At 38.7% G+C, this 17,599-nt stretch overlaps 1 protein-coding gene across 1 annotated transcript; it reads left to right on the top strand.

Annotated features, from left to right (window-relative positions):
* The first annotated feature begins 2,823 nt into the window (after positions 1-2,823).
* On the top strand, positions 2,824-14,177 carry gpr137bb (G protein-coupled receptor 137Bb). The gene is made up of 7 exons (XM_017702446.2): positions 2,824-3,711; positions 7,080-7,129; positions 8,156-8,378; positions 9,605-9,754; positions 10,610-10,738; positions 11,799-11,920; positions 12,501-14,177. Exons 1-7 carry the CDS (start codon positions 3,307-3,309, stop codon positions 12,607-12,609), a joined length of 1,188 nt encoding a protein of 395 aa, XP_017557935.1. The 5' UTR covers positions 2,824-3,306; the 3' UTR covers positions 12,610-14,177.
* Positions 14,178-17,599: the final 3,422 nt, after the last annotated feature.

The following is a 17,599-nucleotide window of genomic DNA, read 5'->3' on the forward strand; positions in this document are numbered from 1 at the left end:
GACGGTGGTGATAAGAACCAGATGTCTGAAGAGTGAAATGTTTGCATCTGTTTCTCTGCAGACTTTATTAGCCCCCCTTTACCTTGTTGTTCATGGGTCAAAACCCCCACAGGACCACCTTTGACTCATCTGTCCACAGGATATTATCCCAAAAGTCTTGGAAGTCATCTAGATGTTTTTTTGCAATTGAGAAGTGTTTGTGCTCTTTTTGGTCAGCAGTGTTTTGTGCCTTGCATCTCTCCTATGGATGCATTTTTGCCCCATGTTTGTCTTATTGTGGAATTATGTACATTGACCTGAAGTGAAGACCTGCAGTTCTTCAGATGCTTGTCTGGGTTCTTTTATGTCCTCCTGGATGAGTCATTGATGCAATCTTGGGGAAATTTTGGTAAGTTGGCCACTCCTGAGAAGGTTAGCCACTGTTCCAAGTTTAGGTCTTCCTGCCTAAAACCATATATTTGTTGTATTGTGCAGTCTTCAGCGTTATGTCCTTCAACCTCATCAGTGTGAGAGAATTCACAGTTTTCTATTGCTTTCATGTTTTTGTTCATCATCATATTCTCTCACTGTAACACTCAGGATGCATTATGCAATTTGCCAATCACTGGTTAATCCCTGTGGTGTCATCCAACCTGCTCGCCTGGCCTACTCTATCAACTAATAACAATTACAAAACTAGCATTAGTTTTCTTAATTTGTTAAATCTAGTCTTTTGGGACTTTTTTTTTAATTAAACTTGAATAAAACACGTAATCAAAAAACTGTACTGCTAGATGTTCATTCAAAGTATAGAACATTTCATTACTATACACCATTCAGAACAAGCTCTGTGGTGTTTTGTCTGTGGACCCTGAACATGTTACAGACGCAGCACGTAGAGATTAGGTTCAAAAGTGATGGTACATTCAATTAAGTTATGAAGATCGCAAAATATTGTGTAAATCTGAACTCTTTAAGTCTCCGGATGTAATTGGATCGATGGATTGTAGTGTAATGCTGTTTATCAGACCACTGCTCTGAAAAAGGCTTGATGTCTACTTGCTTACTGATGTTTTTTGGTTTTTTTTTTTTTTTTTGGACAAAACTAAAACAAGAAGAACACAGACACAACATAGATCCTGCACGTCTGATTAAAGAACAAGAGACAGATCTTCCACAAATCCACGACAAAAGATAGCAAATTTGAGGGCGGGGAGGTTGATCTTTAAGAGATCAGCAAGAGACAATTAGCTACATATATTTTCTTTCAAAAGAAGATTCACAAATGGAGGCAGGTGGACAATAAAGCTTAGTACCATCACAGGGATTCTTACTGCTGTCAATTAAGGGAAAAAATCTTATGACATGAGTGAAACTGGGACTAGACACCACTTTAAAAATATTTAAAAATAAAGGGTTCTTTAAATGGACTGTCAAAACTGCAGAGTCGCTCAAATGCTTCAAAATCTCTTTAACAAAAGAGCATTTCATTAAATGTTATCTTGCACTTGTTAAAATGTTTTAGTCCTTCTTTCTTTCTTTGGACTTCCTTCCTTCTATCCTTGGACTTCCTTCCATCCATCCATCCATCCTCAGACTTTGTTGCTTCTTTTCTTGGATTTCTTTCTACTCTTGGACCTGTTTCCTTCCTTCCTTCTCAAATGCAAGTGAAGGATGGCTCATGGTCTCATAAGGCCCCCCTGGCACAACAGTTTGGAGGACCCCCTGCACTCCAATAATAACAAACCTGCAAAAAAAGACCTGAAATGTAAGATAAAGTAGTACACATTCACATTTATGTCCATTTTAAATAAGTGTAAATGAATTAGAAACAAAATAAGCCTTAATATTCAACCTCATTTTATCTTGTAATACATGTTTAAATGACCATTTCCACCATTTATCCATTTTTTTTTAGAAATTAACAGGCTGGCTTGTTACTGTGCCTTTAAGACTGATTTATGCAAATGAGCTCTGTTCTCATTCAAAGAAGCAGTGCAGACGGAAGCACTCCTTATAAACTGAGTGTGAATGGGGAGGCTGAACTATTACAGGCTGAATAGGTGGATGTGTGACGCTACTGAAACGATGAGCTATTTTTGTAGCATAGTGTCCATATATGGACTGTATTGAGTGGGAAGTGAATGGTATGTTTTCATCCTTTTGCAATGGTCACATACTACACTAACCCTTATTTCAGAAAAGTGAGGAGTTTCAGATTGATGTGTTTTCTATATTCCTTTTAATGAGTCAACAATAACTGAAATACAAAAGTGGCCTGAAAACAAGTAACATTTCTTAAAACTCCATTTCAAACTCATTTTTGAAAATAATTGTACATATTTAAAAGCCCCTTGTGCATGGTGGTCTGAGGCCCACCAAGGCCCCTGGGAGTCAGACGCTCCTGGACACTGTGGACACTGGCCCCCACGGTCTTGTCAGTAACCAATCCCTGAGTAGATGATGTGCCTTTTTTAAATACCAAACACCACAGTGTTGGAAATTGTGAAACTCGATATCGCCATCTGGTGTTTAACACAGTCGGTACAACATGTGACGTAATAAGAGGAGGCTCAGCATCCTCTGATGTGGAAAATTCTTAGTGGCAGCGCTCATCCCTAGAGAAATATGGCCATAACAGACTGTGACGTGGCTCCTCCCCAATACACGCATGCACGCACACACAGATAGAGAGGTGTTCACATTAATGCCTCCCTTTGTGCCTCTCTAAGTCTCAATGTCTCTCTCTCTCTCTCTCTCTCTCTCTCTCTCTCTCTCTCTCTCTCTCTGAACAGCTCCACCAATGACGATCTTCCCATTTACATCATGTGTTCGTGCTCCTCTCTCCACACTGCTGCAGGAGGCCGGGCTTATTCGCTTTATTCTTTTTATATCTCCTCCCCCTCCCTCCCTCGCTCATTCTCTCCTTCCCGTTCTCTCTTTTCATCGCTTGTACAAGATGGTCAGGTACATCCGCACTGAGAGCCATCATGGACAGAAAAATGGACGACTTCAGCGCGACCAAAAACGACAGATCCGGTGGTGCGCCTTTTTGGGGTGAGGCTACACCTTAACCTGTGTACAAGAGAACAACAGAGATAGATAGTGAGAGAGAGAAGGGAAAGAAGAGGAGACAGAGTGCAGGGAAAGAGTGAAAGACGGAAAGAAAGATCTAGAACGTAAGAAAAACAGACAGGGTGTATGAGAGAAAGGGTGAGACAGTGACAGAAAAGGAAGGAGAGTAGAAAAAAGACAAAGATAGAGGAAGAGTGAGAGGGGGAGTGAGAGAAAGCGTGAGAAAGAGAGCTTAAGAGAGTGCAGGGAGAGATGGAGGGCTCTTCTCCATCAGTGGAGGAGAGAAGAGGGGAGGTGTCCAGGTCTTCGGGGGGTAACGGGTCCCTCTCCCCACCAACCCTGAGCCCCGCCGTGCCACCCTACGTAAAGCTGGGCCTGACGGTGGCCTACACGGCCTTTTACTCACTCCTCTTTGCCTTCGTCTACGCCCAGCTGTGGCTGGTGCTGCGATACCGGCACAAGCGCTTCAGCTACCAGACAGCCTTCCTGTTCCTGTGTCTGCTGTGGGCCGCCCTACGCGCCCTGCTCTTCTCCTTCTACTTCCGAGACTGCGTGACAGCCAATGCGCTCGGCCCCTTCTCCTTCTGGCTGCTCTACTGCTTCCCCGTCTGTCTGCAGTTCTTTACACTGAGCCTGATGAACCTCTACTGCGCACAGGTGAGAGCAGAGGGGGCGGAGCTAGAAATCCTGGCCCTTCCTAAGAAAAAGTGAAAACTAACACATTATAATAATCAGCCAAGACGTGTTTGGAGTCTGATGTTTTGCACTGGGGCTTAATGTACTTCAATTTTGCCTCAAACGTGGAATAATTTTATCTATAAAATACTACTAGTGGTGCACGCAGGGCAGTAGCATTGGGGACCATGGCACATGGGGGTCTATGGGGTCTGGGCCTCTAATATCTATTCTGGACCCCACAAATCGCTTCTTTGTTTTATGTGTGTCGGTCTCCTTTTCTCAGTGAGGGCCTTCTTGACAGCTACACATCCTTTCAGACCAATAGTGCTGAATTGTCTTCTCACTGTGGAAGGATGGACAGAAATGCATGGATGATTTCAGATCTGAAGCAGCTTGATTTTCTCTTCTCTCTCAAAGATGGAAGCTTTCAGTGCTGTTTATCTCATAAGGATAGCTTTGGTGGTCAATCAGGTCTTGCATGGTCATTGTTGTTAGGAGTGCCATTTTATGATTCTATTTCCTCTACTCATTTTTGAACACCAAACTTCTGTTTTGTCCCATTAGTTTCCTTTGACTTGCATCCATCCTTATTAAGTGGATTATCTTATATCTAATTACTTTATTAATTTGCTATACTTCTGCACGTTTATGGATAACAGTGTGTCATACAGTCTGAGGCCACATAAGTACGTCTTTGAGATTGTTTAACAACTCCACACAACCTGGTGTCCATCAGCTTACATTACTTGTTAGCTACGTTAGCCTTGTAGTTCCAGTGCAAAGCCAAAGATGCAAACTTCAGACACCAAACATGTATTTGTTGATTCATACATTTAAGGTGAAACAGGAAAACTTTAAAAGAAGCTGAATAGGAAGCCAACTTTAGCCTTGTGAAAATGGGCCTGAATGTTATTTTACATCCAAACGTCATTTGTCTCACACGTGCATCTCTTACACTTGATCTGTAATCTAACACTATCAGTTCACACTATCAATTTTAGCTGACAATCTGCTAATCCTCTTAGCTTGTAGGCCGAGACCGCAGTGTTGCCTGAAGCAGCTGGCTGACCAAGGAGGTGTGGTACAGATCTAGCCAGCTAGACTTCATGCTAGGTTAATGGCTAACAGCTAACCCCAAGAGACTGGCATTTCCTTCTACTCTCTTCTCCCCCCTATTAACTCATTAATTCATTACAGTCTGATGTCACCTCCTTTTACAATAATCTGGACTTAACTCAGGCTGCAACTCACTACACTAGAGGTGAGGGACCTGTACATCACTGTTTTAACATTGTGTTATCTGCATTTATTTGCATACTAGTATAACAGTAATAACAAAACTAATACCTTAAGAATTTAAACCAGTACACCCAGATCAACTGATGTATCACCTACCACGGCTTTATCAACATGTCAAACGCCTAAGATGTTCCAGGGGCCTATAGTGAAAATAATATATAGTAGTTACTGAACAATATGTTTCCATATTTTTGTATTAAATGAATAATAAGCAGTTTAAGGGGGTAAGTTTCTATATGTCCATTTTAAGTCAGTTTGAATGAGAAATAATGTATTTTTCTTTTATAATGTGACATATTTGTGAGTAAAGCACCGATTCAGGGAGGGTCTCTGAGCTATCTGAGCATTTTCTCTTGATGATAGGTAGCAGTGGGGGTGGGGGTGGGAGGTGAAACATAATATTACTGCCTAATATTTTTCTCATCCATGTGACGTAATAAAAATTCAGAAGACGAGAAACATCACTACATTTTAGTGGAAGATCACAGAAAGCAAGATTTATTAGTCGTGTTTAATACGTCCAGGGACTTGAATGAAAAAGGTCAAGAAGGTCAATCTGGATTTTAGGCTCACTTTAAGTCTTACAACATGATGAAGACTGTATTGATCCAATATTGGATCATTAGATGATCAGTCTAACCATGATTATTGGACCACTGTACAAATGTGTGAAGTACTCATTTTGTCTAGTTTCATGGTACTGAATAATTAATAGGAGTTACTGAATAATTCATAGTAGTTCATGAGTGTTTAGACTAAACATGGAATATTAAGCCTGCAGGTGGAGGGGTTAAGGTGGTGGGAGCGCAGACAGATCGAGCCAGGACAAAGGATCCAGTCTTTTTGATCATTCAGAAGCTCCGCACATGCTCCTCCATGTGCGACCTACATTTCAGAGGGAACCTGCATTACATATTGATGACGTGGATACACGCTGAAGCACTGTGTTGGCTAGAGCACTGTAGTGCCACATCAAAGGCCTGTTTTTCTCATATAGATTAAAACTGCTGCTAAAAAAAGCCAAAGCCAGTTACTGCAATGTATTCATTTAGGTTGGATTGGGCTTGGATTACTGCACTGCATTTCAAACAAATCAGGGGACTATCTGAACTATTTACTCTAAATGAAAAGCATACAGCCATTTCAGTGCAGATCTTTCAAGGTTTTAAACTACAGTCACTTCTTTATCCCTCAAAATGGGATAAACTGAAGTGCTATCATCCACTTACTTGGTTTACTGTAAGGAATACCCAAGCATTTTCTGACCTAATCTCTACCTGCCACATCTCTGTGTAGTCAATTAATGTAAAATGTCCCTGATCTTAGAAAATCACATAAAACTGTGGACTCTAAATATGTATAATAGAGGTCAATAGAAGTCAATGGGCAGGTGGTGAAGCATGTTTTAAGTTCTGGTACGTTCTTATAAACACAGAGAAATGTGTTACTACTGTCTATAATAAATAAACATATGATACAGACGCAGCAGATTCAGGTTAGATTAAAAAAACCCTATAATATTCCTTCAAAGGGCCCATATACTAGAATTCCTCATCAACCTTCTTTGTCCCTTCAAATTAAAAAGACTCGCTGTGATCTTTTGTGTCTTTAAGACATGTAATATAAATATGTAATATGTAAATTACTCCTGTTCTGACTGGCTGCCATTTATTTTGCATTATTCCAAAAGCCGGCCTGGCTGAAACCCTCCTTATAGCTTGAATGGGTGGGGCTAAACTACCATAGGCTAATAATGGCTTGTGACATCACAAAAACAATGGACCCAAAATGGGCTCTTTTTTCCCAGATATGAGGTGTAAGGACTGGGGAGTGAAGGGAACGTTTTGAAACATTTGCACTGTTTGCATACTTCATCAAACTCTTATTTCAGAAAAGTGTTCTGGGCCCTTTAATACTATCAGTCTATATTTTGTGACATTAAGACAAGTTACTTGCGTGAGGACTTGCAATTTGTGCTTTTTGTTTTTGTCCACGAGGCTGAGCAGAGCTGTCGGCTGACATCTTGTCTCCTTTTTTGTCATTCTCAGGTTTTCTTCAAGGCTAAGTCGAAGTATTCTCCTCACCTCCTCAAGTACAAGTGAGTAATTAGCAGAACGATGCTGTCAGCTGTCACTGTTCTCCATATTCATGCCCGTCCTACCCTTCCTAATTTTCCCCTTAGCCCAAATCATCCAAGACTTGTTGTCTGACGTTTTTTTAGTTTTTCTTTAAGTTTTGCACTGAAGCGACAAGACTAATGTAGCTAACAGATAATGAATGGTTATACCAGAGCCGGTTTATGAGGAGCATGGCCACTTCCTATTTCCCCTATTATAACTAAAAGATGACTGGAACATGTCAGAAGGCTCCAGCGAACAAGTCCTCAATGAATGGGAGTAAATGGCACTCAATGACTAAAACCAAAAAGTTCAAATAGTTTCTAATCACTTGCCAAGGACTTCCTTTAATTTTACAAAGTTAGAAGGATGTATTTGACTAAAAAAGCAAAGAAAACGCCCTTTTTTCTACAGCAAACTGGTTTTGGGCAGCAGGATGCTAGCATTACCGCTACTGAGTGATGAATGATTGGCGAGCAGAGCAGCTCATTGGCTGTTCATGCTCACTGATGTCATGGACGTACATGAGGCGCCGTTTAAAACTCATAACTCGAGTTTAAAAGCTCTTAAACGTATAACAGTGGTGTTAATGTTTTTTGCTATTCATTACTCAGGAACTGGATGCATTCTTTAATATTAAAATGTTTAAGCATTTATAAACTATGATTTAGCTCAAATGCACAGAGCCCCGCTGATGACATCCTGTATAAATATAAAAAAATGCATGGCCAAGCCTTATTAACATGTGGGAATGAGATGATTAAGTCGATGATGATTTTTATTTATACAGATTGTCACCAGCAGGGCTCCGTACAAATGCTTCATCTTTGCCCATTTATTTTGACCTCGCTTGGCTAAGCTAACGGCGAGTCTTGTTTGGCATCAGTCCAGCAGTGCCATATGGACTGAATTATGGTGGCATAGTAGTAATATAACATGACCTGACTCCTCTCTCTCTCTCTCTCTCTCTCTCTCTCTCTCTCTCTCTCTCTCTCTCTCTCTCTCAGGTTCCCTCTGTACCTGCTCTTCGTAGGTGTGAGTCTGCTGTTCCTGCTGGTCAATCTGGCCTGTGCACTGCTGGTTAAAATGACAGACACGCAGGTGAAGACCATTGTGCTGGTGCGGGTCACCATTAATGACTCGCTCTTCGTCCTTTGTGCCATCTCTCTCTCCATCTGTCTATACAAGGTGGCCAAGATGTCCCTGGCCAGCATCTATCTGGAGTCTAAGGTAGACATCAAGCCCAGACAGACGCAATAAACACAGTCAAAGTAAAGCCAAAACCACCTTACTAAGTTTATCTAACAAAGGGCAACATGATTTCAGCAGAAATCTGTAATAAAGCAGAAATTACTGGACCCAGTGTATCACTCAGCATTGAGGTTCATTACTGGAGATCCGTACAGAACTCACCACTGTGAGCTGTATGCAAATGTTGTGTGGCCCTCTTTAACGGTACGAAGGGAAACACACTGGTTGATTTTTATTTATAAGACACTCTCCGGTCATTCACCAGAATACATCACTTCATTGATGAATACAAATAACAGTAATTATCAGACTCGCACCAGTAATTGGATCAGCTGCCAGGTACCAAGAGTTTTTACTGAACTGGGAAAATCTGCTTTTAGTTACAGCACCAGCTGGAATTCACCACAGGAAACACTAAAACTCGGCTCACTGGTGTCACTCAGTCATTTTAAACTTTTAATATCGAACCACCTTCAGACAGCCTGTACCGGTTTTATTTCTTGTTTTAGTTCTTCTCTTAGTTCTTTATTACTTTTTAACTTATTTTAATTATTTTGTTACTATTATTATTATTATTATTATTATTATATATTATTATTATTATATATTTGTATTTTATTAATCTATCTTCTTCTGATCTTAATCTCTTATCAATTAAACCTATATACAAAATACAGGTTGATTGATGATATTATTGCTGCTGAAAATGATAGAAGAATCTGAACTTTGCTTCTTTTATTTTGCACTGGAGCTATGAGGCTAAGGTAGCTCACAAGCAGTGACTATAGTGACCATGTTAGCATTTTTAAGCTGTTGACTTACTTACTTGACTTCCTGACACTGTATTACACACAGTGATCTATAAAAATAGACAAAATTTCAGGCTTCAGGATGTCCGCTAGCACTGTTTTTAGCTGTGCCGTGTGTGTTTGTACTGTGTAATTTTGTTTTATAGCTACTAGTATGTCTTAAATCATTCGCCAGTGTATTTGAGATTACTTAACAACTGGACACAGTTTGAAGGGGCTCTGTACTTAACTGACTGCTAGGAAACCATTTCCGATAATTTATTATTTTACTTACAAATGAGTAGGACAAACCTACATGCATTAGGAGGACACTACAGTAAGACATATCAAGCACTCTCAAGTTTGGGAATCATTGTTAATCTGTTGGCTATTCTCTCTCAATCTCGTTGGTTACAGGGTACTTCGGTGTGTCAGGTGACCCTGATTGGCATAATGGTGATTCTCTTGTATGCGTCCAGAGCCTGCTACAACCTCGTCGTTCTGGCTTTAACAGACATCGAGACCATTAACTCCTTTGATTATGACTGGTACAATGTGTCTGACCAGGTAAGTACTGAAAAAGTACAGTGATGAAAAAGTGACAAATTTAACACATAAGTGATGCGTTAAAACATCTACAGAATTAACACACTGGAAGTTTAACATACTGGAAAAACAAAAAGTAAAATATAATATGTGCTATAATGTTCGTACAGGCAACATTTTATGTTTTATTTTTTCCCCCATATTTTACATTCAGTAAATAAACTGTAATCATCCATTAAAAGGTGCAGAAGTACATCAACTAAACATGTAAAAGGTGCCTAGAGTTTTGCATACCACCATAATTCATCACTGTTCAAAAAAAGTCTCCAACTTTACAAAATGTTTCTTATTTTAATGTAAATTAATGTAAAAAGATTTTATTTACAAGCAATTTTGGAGCGTTTCTATTGGTCCAATCATCAAGATTTTTACACTGTCTCAAATGATGAAGGCAAAATGGAGATATATGTTTTTGGACAGTGATGATATTTATACATATATGTCATTGTTGTCTTTTTACTTTGTCACCTTTGAGTGGAAGGTAATGTAATATAATTTTATTCTATGTCATTTTGGGCCATTTCTGTTTGTCCATTTGTCATGAAATTTTGACACAATGTAAAGCGCAGCTAATATACCTTCAAATTAGGTCAAAAAATGAATATATATATATATACACACCCTAGTAAGTCAGAACTTAACCCTACTTAGTCCTACCCTACTAACCAAACTTTTGCTCAAGTCAGGAGCATTTTGCTGAGTTAGCCCCTTTTCCCCCTCTAGTTTCCTTTGTGATGAGAAAATGTTTGTCCTGATAATATGGGAAAACAAACAAACACAGATACTTACTTCCCTGTCCTGTCTTTGATCCTGCAGGCTGACCTGAGGTCCAGTCTGGGTGATGCAGGCTATGTTGTATTTGGGATCATTCTCTTTGTGTGGGAACTACTTCCCACTTCCCTGGTGGTCTTCTTCTTCAGGGTTCGCAAGCCAGCACAGGACAGGGTGAGGAGAGCTGTGTGTGTGTGTGTGTATGTGTGTGTGAGAGTGAAACACATGAAATTGATGAAGTACAGTGTTCCTCGTTTATCTCTTTTCGCACATCTTGTGTTGAGTGCAATTAAATCTACAAGTACAGCTAACCTAACAGCTAAAGCTACTACGGCTTTGCCATATATAAGACAGAAACCACCTTTCATTTAATTTCCAAGCAAGTACAGAAAATGGATTTTTTCAGGAGCTATTTCTGAGATTAAATATAAATTAATCCACTCTTCCAAGATAAAGGAAAACAAGTGAAAAAACTTTGAAAAAAAAGAGACTCCTAACAACAGTGCAAGACCTGGCAGACACCAAAACTGTCCCCATCATATAAACAACACTTAAAGCTTTCATTTCTGAGAGAGAGGAGAAAATCAAGCTGCTTCAGATCTGAAAACATCCACAGGTGTTTTGCCCATCCTTCCACTGTGAGAAGATGACTCAGCACCATGGGTCTGAAAGGATGTGTAGCTGTCAAGAAGAACCTCAGTGTGAGAAGGAGATGGACACATCAAAGAAAGAAGCTGCTGGTGTTCTCAAAAATATGGACTGACCATCCCAGTCTAGACCGCAACATCACTGAATGCATAAAGAGGAAAATGCAACCAACTTCTAAAACCGAACTTTGACAGTGTGGAAATATCTTTGCAGGTTTCTTTGAAAAACAGAAAGCAAGTCTCCCACGAAGATTGGAAGCTGTAATAAAGACAAATTTAGTTGTTGAGGCTTCTGGGCAATTATCTGTTAAATATACTTGATATTTTCACTTTTTTCCTATTACTGAAGCTTGTACTTAATGTCCATTTGACTGGACATTAAAAATAAGAGCAGGGTGGGCTTAAACCTTTGCGCAGCACTTTACATAAGCATTTTATGATTTCCCATTGAGCTTTCACTATTTTGTTCTACTGTAGTTTTACAACACACATTTCACAAATATATTTGCCAATACATTATAAAGAATAATTCTGAATAAACTGTCAGATACTTAAGAAACTAATGCTGGATATTTCCTTGTGTGTAGAGTGCATCTGCCATCCCCAGTCACGTCTTCTCCACCAAGCGTTACTTCTTTGACAATCCCAGACGTTATGACAGTGATGATGATCTTGCCTGGGGCTCACATCCCCAGAGCTCTTCTACAAGGTAAAATAGGTGCATGTTGCGTACCAGATGTTATATAGTATTAGTCCCTGCCAAACACAGCCTACACTCACAGAAAAAAAGGTATGAAACTGTCAATGGGGTGGGACCCTCAGGGGTACATCTCAGTACCTTTAGTCAGGGAACACAACTGTACTAGAATCCAGTAAAATTATATTTTCTAAATTGTATTGACTCCACACACCTCGTCTCCTCTCCAGGCTTTAATTTTGTGATGTTTTGAAACTTTAGGTTAAGAAAAGGTATAAATCTGTACTTTTCATCTGGTAAAAACATTTAAGGTACAGAATTGGACCTGAAAAACCACTGTTGTACCTTTGAGGGAACATTTTATATTGTTTTTACCTTGATGAACGAAAAATGCACCTGCAGAGAACCTTTATTTCTAACTGCACATCTTGTTGAAAATACTAGCAACACCCTTTATCAAGGTAGCAGGCTTGAGCAAGAATTTAGCATAACTTCAAAGTGATATTCTGCCAGCTGTAATCTGATAATGATAAAGCATAAATGGCTCTGGTCCTAAACCTGGACTTTATGTTTAAAAACAATTGTTTCTCAGTTTGTCCACAGACTGCTATGACTGGGGGAGCCGAAGCAGCAGCTTCCTTGTGCATCTGGGAGGAGACAATCAACGGTCATCCCCAGTGACCCCAGGGCTAAATCGCTAACACCTGGCCCACATAGAATTATATGTGTAAATTAGCTATGTGATTGCACCGCACTTTAATGTCCGCAACGTCTGCATATGCTCACACGGTCAGCTACTCTAAATGTGTCAGTCAGCTAACACTACTGAAAGGACAGCCGCAGCCGGGGAGGAAATCATGCACAGTGAGTTTCCATGGCAATCCCTGCTAAGAGATGCATCAGTTACCATGGTAATCCCAGTTAAGTGATTTATGAGCTACTATGGTAATCCTGGCCAAAAGATACACCAGTTACCATGGTAATCCATCTGAGAGATGCATGAGTTACCATGGTAATTCTATCAAAATAATGTAGTCATCACCAGGTAATTAAGTGATGCATGAGTTACTATGCTAAAGCAGGTTAATCGAGGCATAAATTACCATGGTAAAGACAGCACTACAATCCAACAGTTGCCATGGCAATCCCAGTTATATTATACGTTTCTTATCTTGATCTTTGCTGAGTAATGCATAAATTACCATGCTAATCATATCAACCCCTTTCATGAGTTGCCATGACAATCCTAGCTAAGAGATGCATCAGTTACCATGGTAATCCATCTGAGAGATGCATGAGTTACCATGGGAACCCTACCAAAATGTAGCCATTACCATGGTGATTACAGTTAAGTGATGCACAAGTTACTATGGTAATCCATGCCAGTTAAAACATACATGAGTTACCATGGTAATCCCATGTAATGGATGCATCAGTTACCATGGCAATCCCAGATGTGTGATGCAGCTGTTACCATGGTAATTCCAGTGAAGTGATGCAGCTGTTACCATGGTAATTCCAGCGAAGTGATACAGAAATTACTCTTATAATCCCAACTGAGTAGCAGGAGTTTCCATGGTAATGGGGCAGGGCTGGATTTTCTGAAGACCTTAAAAAGGAGTGCTGTAGGCTGCACTGTAGCATCACAGACATGTAATAAAGGCAAAACAAATGGCTAAGTAGTGTAAAAGGTACACTAATCAAGATTTTAACATTTGCAATTATTGAAATATTTAACAAAATAACATTAAAACATTTAATATTTACATTAAATATGTAACCATATATCCCATATTGATTTTGCAGAAGAATATCGTAAAAGTCAAATAATACCCCATAATAAATTCTAATACCCCAGTACTCATTTGATTTAAACATGTGGGGGGATCTTAATTAGAGTACCTCTAACACTGATGAGCACTAACAACTTAATGTACAATCAAGTCTAGTCAGCATCATATTAGTTCATGGTAGTGAAAATAAGGACCATAAAATAAGCTATTATGTACAGCATGAATGTGTTCTTTGCTTTTGAGTATTTGTATTTTTAAAAATCCTACTATGTTTGTGAGAAAGTAAGTACTGTTACGGTTCCTGTTTATTTATTCCCCCAAACCATTGATTACAGTATTTCATGCCTTTCGTTTATGATCAGTAAAGTGTCTCTTTTTGTGAAATTCAGTCACATGATTGTTGGTGGCTTGAGAATATTTTGTTGATCACACAGATTGTGACAGTTCACCAATAAAGAAATAATGTTTGAAAAGAACTGGTCTCAAGCTTTGCACTGTGAAAGAGTTTCCCTGCTGAGCTAACATGAGCGACAACACAGGGAGGGGGAAAAAATACAAAGACTCTTTTGATGAATAGATTTATTCCTCTGTTCAAATAAATAGATTTGACAAGAACACACAGTAACACAGGAGCAAAGATACTGTAAACAGACAGTAAATTAGAGAAGTGAACAGGTTTCCTTTGTTTAATCACGGTGCAAAATCAGGGCTGAGTTTCTCAAAAGCTACAGATCACACAACAGCTGTTTATGTTCATGTTAAAGGTACAGTAAGGAGCATTAGCTGCAATGTCAATTGCATATTAACACGTTCATATAATCAGGAGAACTTTAACTGTCCTCATTAAATGTACAAAAGAAATTTGTATGAAAGGTTTTTTTTTTCCAGAACATGCTCCCAATATTTCACATTCCATACGTCGATTTTTTTTGATAAGAATATTTTTTTTCCAAACTATTTCAAGTTTTAATTAAAATTTTTACTTATTGCTGACTTGAACTACAGACTTTGCCATCTTTGCAACAGAAGAAACATTTTTTGGGAAACACAGTCCTGGCTGGACTTCAGTGGTGGAAAGTAACTGATTTGTAAGATGTTTTTAGTTTTATGAAGTAACTTGAGTGGATTCAAACTAAACTTTGGCCATTATTACCGTTTTTCAAATTCTGTCGAGGTGGAATCAGAAGCATAATGCCTTTATTCACCAAGTACAATACTCTGGCCTAAGTATTAACAGAATTCAAATATAAATACAAAAATACACAAAAATCTTCAAATAACACAAAAGATAATGATTATTTGGTATAGTTACATTATAAGTACTGTTACTTATACCCAAGTACTTACCGTAAGTACTGCTACTGTAACTATAAACAATTACTTTGAAATTAATAGCACATCTTTTATGTCATTTGCAGATTTTGTTTACTTGATATAATTTTCTAAAGTTTCAGAGAAAAATCTAACACTGTGCTTTCACCTGTGTATTGTAAAGTGTGATAAATTTTAAGCATAATAAATGTAAGGGGCAGATTTTCTAAAAGAAGCACTGATTACTGATGGTCTAAAGATACTTTGCGCCTGTGTTGGTGGCTAATTTATCATTTTTATTATTTAAAATAAATTTTTTTTTTAAACTTTCAAAGAAATGAACACAGGTGCAACATATGGATTGTCATAGGACAGGAGCAATGTAAAGCCCTTTTTGTATGGAAGTCTGTTTCCACTAAGTAGGAAAAACAGTTTTTTCATAATTATTGTTTCCCTCTGCTTCTGGCAGCAGTTTCCACACCGGTTGTGTGTAGGCTGACTTCTCATCTCTAAATAATGACTTATTTTCTCGAAATGTTAACTAAAAAAGGCAGCTTTTTATGTAGGAATAAACATTTTCTCAAGATTCTGTCTTATTACGTTAAGAGTTGAGTAAGCATAATTATTTTGAGAACGAGTCACTGAGTGTGTTTACATGCACTTAATAATCTGATAACTGCAAAAAAAAAAAATCAGATTTATTAATAATCCGGTCACTGCGTTTACGTTTTAAGATTTCTGCTTTCCAGCAGGCCCATAAAGTCACAGAAGATGACGTGGCGTAAACATAACACAAAACTCATCAGCATGCTGGGACTTTTCTTGTTTTTAAACACAGTCACTTTTGTGGAAAACAAATGTACATCATCTCGTAGATGAAGAATATTCAAATCCTTCATTTCGTCAAGCATGTAGTCAATGTCAGCATCACCTCAAAAGTGTTTTGTTGCTGTGTTACAGACTGAGAAAAAAATAAAGAAATCAGAGTAAAGTATACATGTACTGAGAAATCTGATTCCTGATGATGTCTTAATTGGATCTAATAAACTGGAGTAAGGTTTATACGTGACTGCGCGATTAATCAGTTAACTGCAGAAATCAGATTATGATCGATTTATTATGTGCATGTAAACTCACTCAGTATTTCGACATACTGAGTCAAAATACAGAAAAAAAAAAAGTTACTTTGCAAGGTCAGACACAGGCCAAAATCGGACACTTGCTGCTGCCTAAAAACAAACCGGTAACTTAGTGAACAGTTAGCACCAAATATTAGACAAGCCTTTGAGCTGACATATTAACTATCTCCTTCATAGATTAGCACTAGTTTACATCCTGGTGTACTTGTTGGTCATGTAATAGTGCTTGGTGACTTTATCCTCACACAGAAGAGTTAATAGTTTGCTAAACTGCTGCCTAGAGAACCATTACATCTTGTTGGTACCCATTTGGGCTGATGGCCAGGGGAAAAAGCACAGTGCTAGTTTTTAGGTGCTAAAAGTTTAAGTGAAAGAACGTCCTAGCATCCTATGCTGTCTGTGAAGTAACGTTTTAGTACATTTTCAGTCCTCTTTCCACCACTGATCATCCTGATTATTTCAGAAAAGCAGAGAATAAAATATTGTAAAATGTAACAAATGCTAAAAACAGAAATTTCACAATCCATGAGCAGGATTTTGGAACTGTTAAGGCAGACGAGTAAGCTCTGGTACACTTTGAAGCATGCACTGCTCATTAGCGCGCACACACACACACACACACACACACACACACACACACACACCTGCTTTTATCTCTATCTTCATCGTTACTGTCATTACACTCTTATTCCCACATTATAATCAAGGCCTCAAAGACCAGTGATATAGATATTGTGTGTGTATGGAAGAAGTTTTCATGTGCATGCGTTGCCAGGTCATTACTATGACCTACAGTACTGTGCAAAAGAGACCACCTTTCAATTATTTAATTTGGAGTCAAAACAGCCATTAGGGACATGTTATTTCTAAAAGTAAGTGGAAAACCAAATTTTTTAAAACAGGAGCTCAATTAGAAGAGACCCTTATTAACCGTGCAAGGCCTGACTCAAAGACCCTACCTAAAGCCTTCATCTCTGAGAGAGGAGAAAATCAAGCTGCTTCATATCGGAAAACATCCACAGGTGTTTCTGTCCATCCTTCCACTGTGAGAAGACAACTCAGCACTATGTGTCTGAAAGGATGTGTAGCTGTCAAGAAGAACCTCACTGAGAAATGAAGACGGGCAAAAAGAAGAATATGTGCAAATCAAACAATGGACTGATTACTCCAGAGTCCAGATCTCAAAAATCACCGGAGTCTCGAGTCTCCTGACAAGAATAGAAGCTGTAATAAAGGTAATGGATGAAACATTAAATACTGAATAAACTCAAAACTATATTTAATTTTGAGACGTTTTGTGTCATTTTATATTGAGTATATGTTCTGAGTAACTCGCCATTTGACTAAAAAAATGAAATAAATGAAGAGTGGTCTATGAATAATTGTCTTTTCGCAGTACTGCATCAGTCACACTGTGCACAAACCAAAAATCACAACAAAGTAGCACA

This window comes from Pygocentrus nattereri, chromosome 15 (assembly GCF_015220715.1).
Source record: "Pygocentrus nattereri isolate fPygNat1 chromosome 15, fPygNat1.pri, whole genome shotgun sequence".
Taxonomy (NCBI): domain Eukaryota; kingdom Metazoa; phylum Chordata; class Actinopteri; order Characiformes; family Serrasalmidae; genus Pygocentrus; species Pygocentrus nattereri.

What these genes read in the sequence shown, in the direction of transcription:
- gpr137bb (XM_017702446.2), top strand. Translation starts at nt 3,307, where the DNA reads ATGGAGGGCTCTTCTCCATCAGTGGAGGAGAGAAGAGGGGAGGTGTCC. An exon ending in TGAACCTCTACTGCGCACAG is followed by an intron (nt 3,712 to 7,079) that starts GTGAGAGCAGAG and finishes TGTCATTCTCAG; the next exon opens with GTTTTCTTCAAGGCTAAGTC. An exon ending in GCAAGCCAGCACAGGACAGG is followed by an intron (nt 10,739 to 11,798) that starts GTGAGGAGAGCT and finishes CCTTGTGTGTAG; the next exon opens with AGTGCATCTGCCATCCCCAG.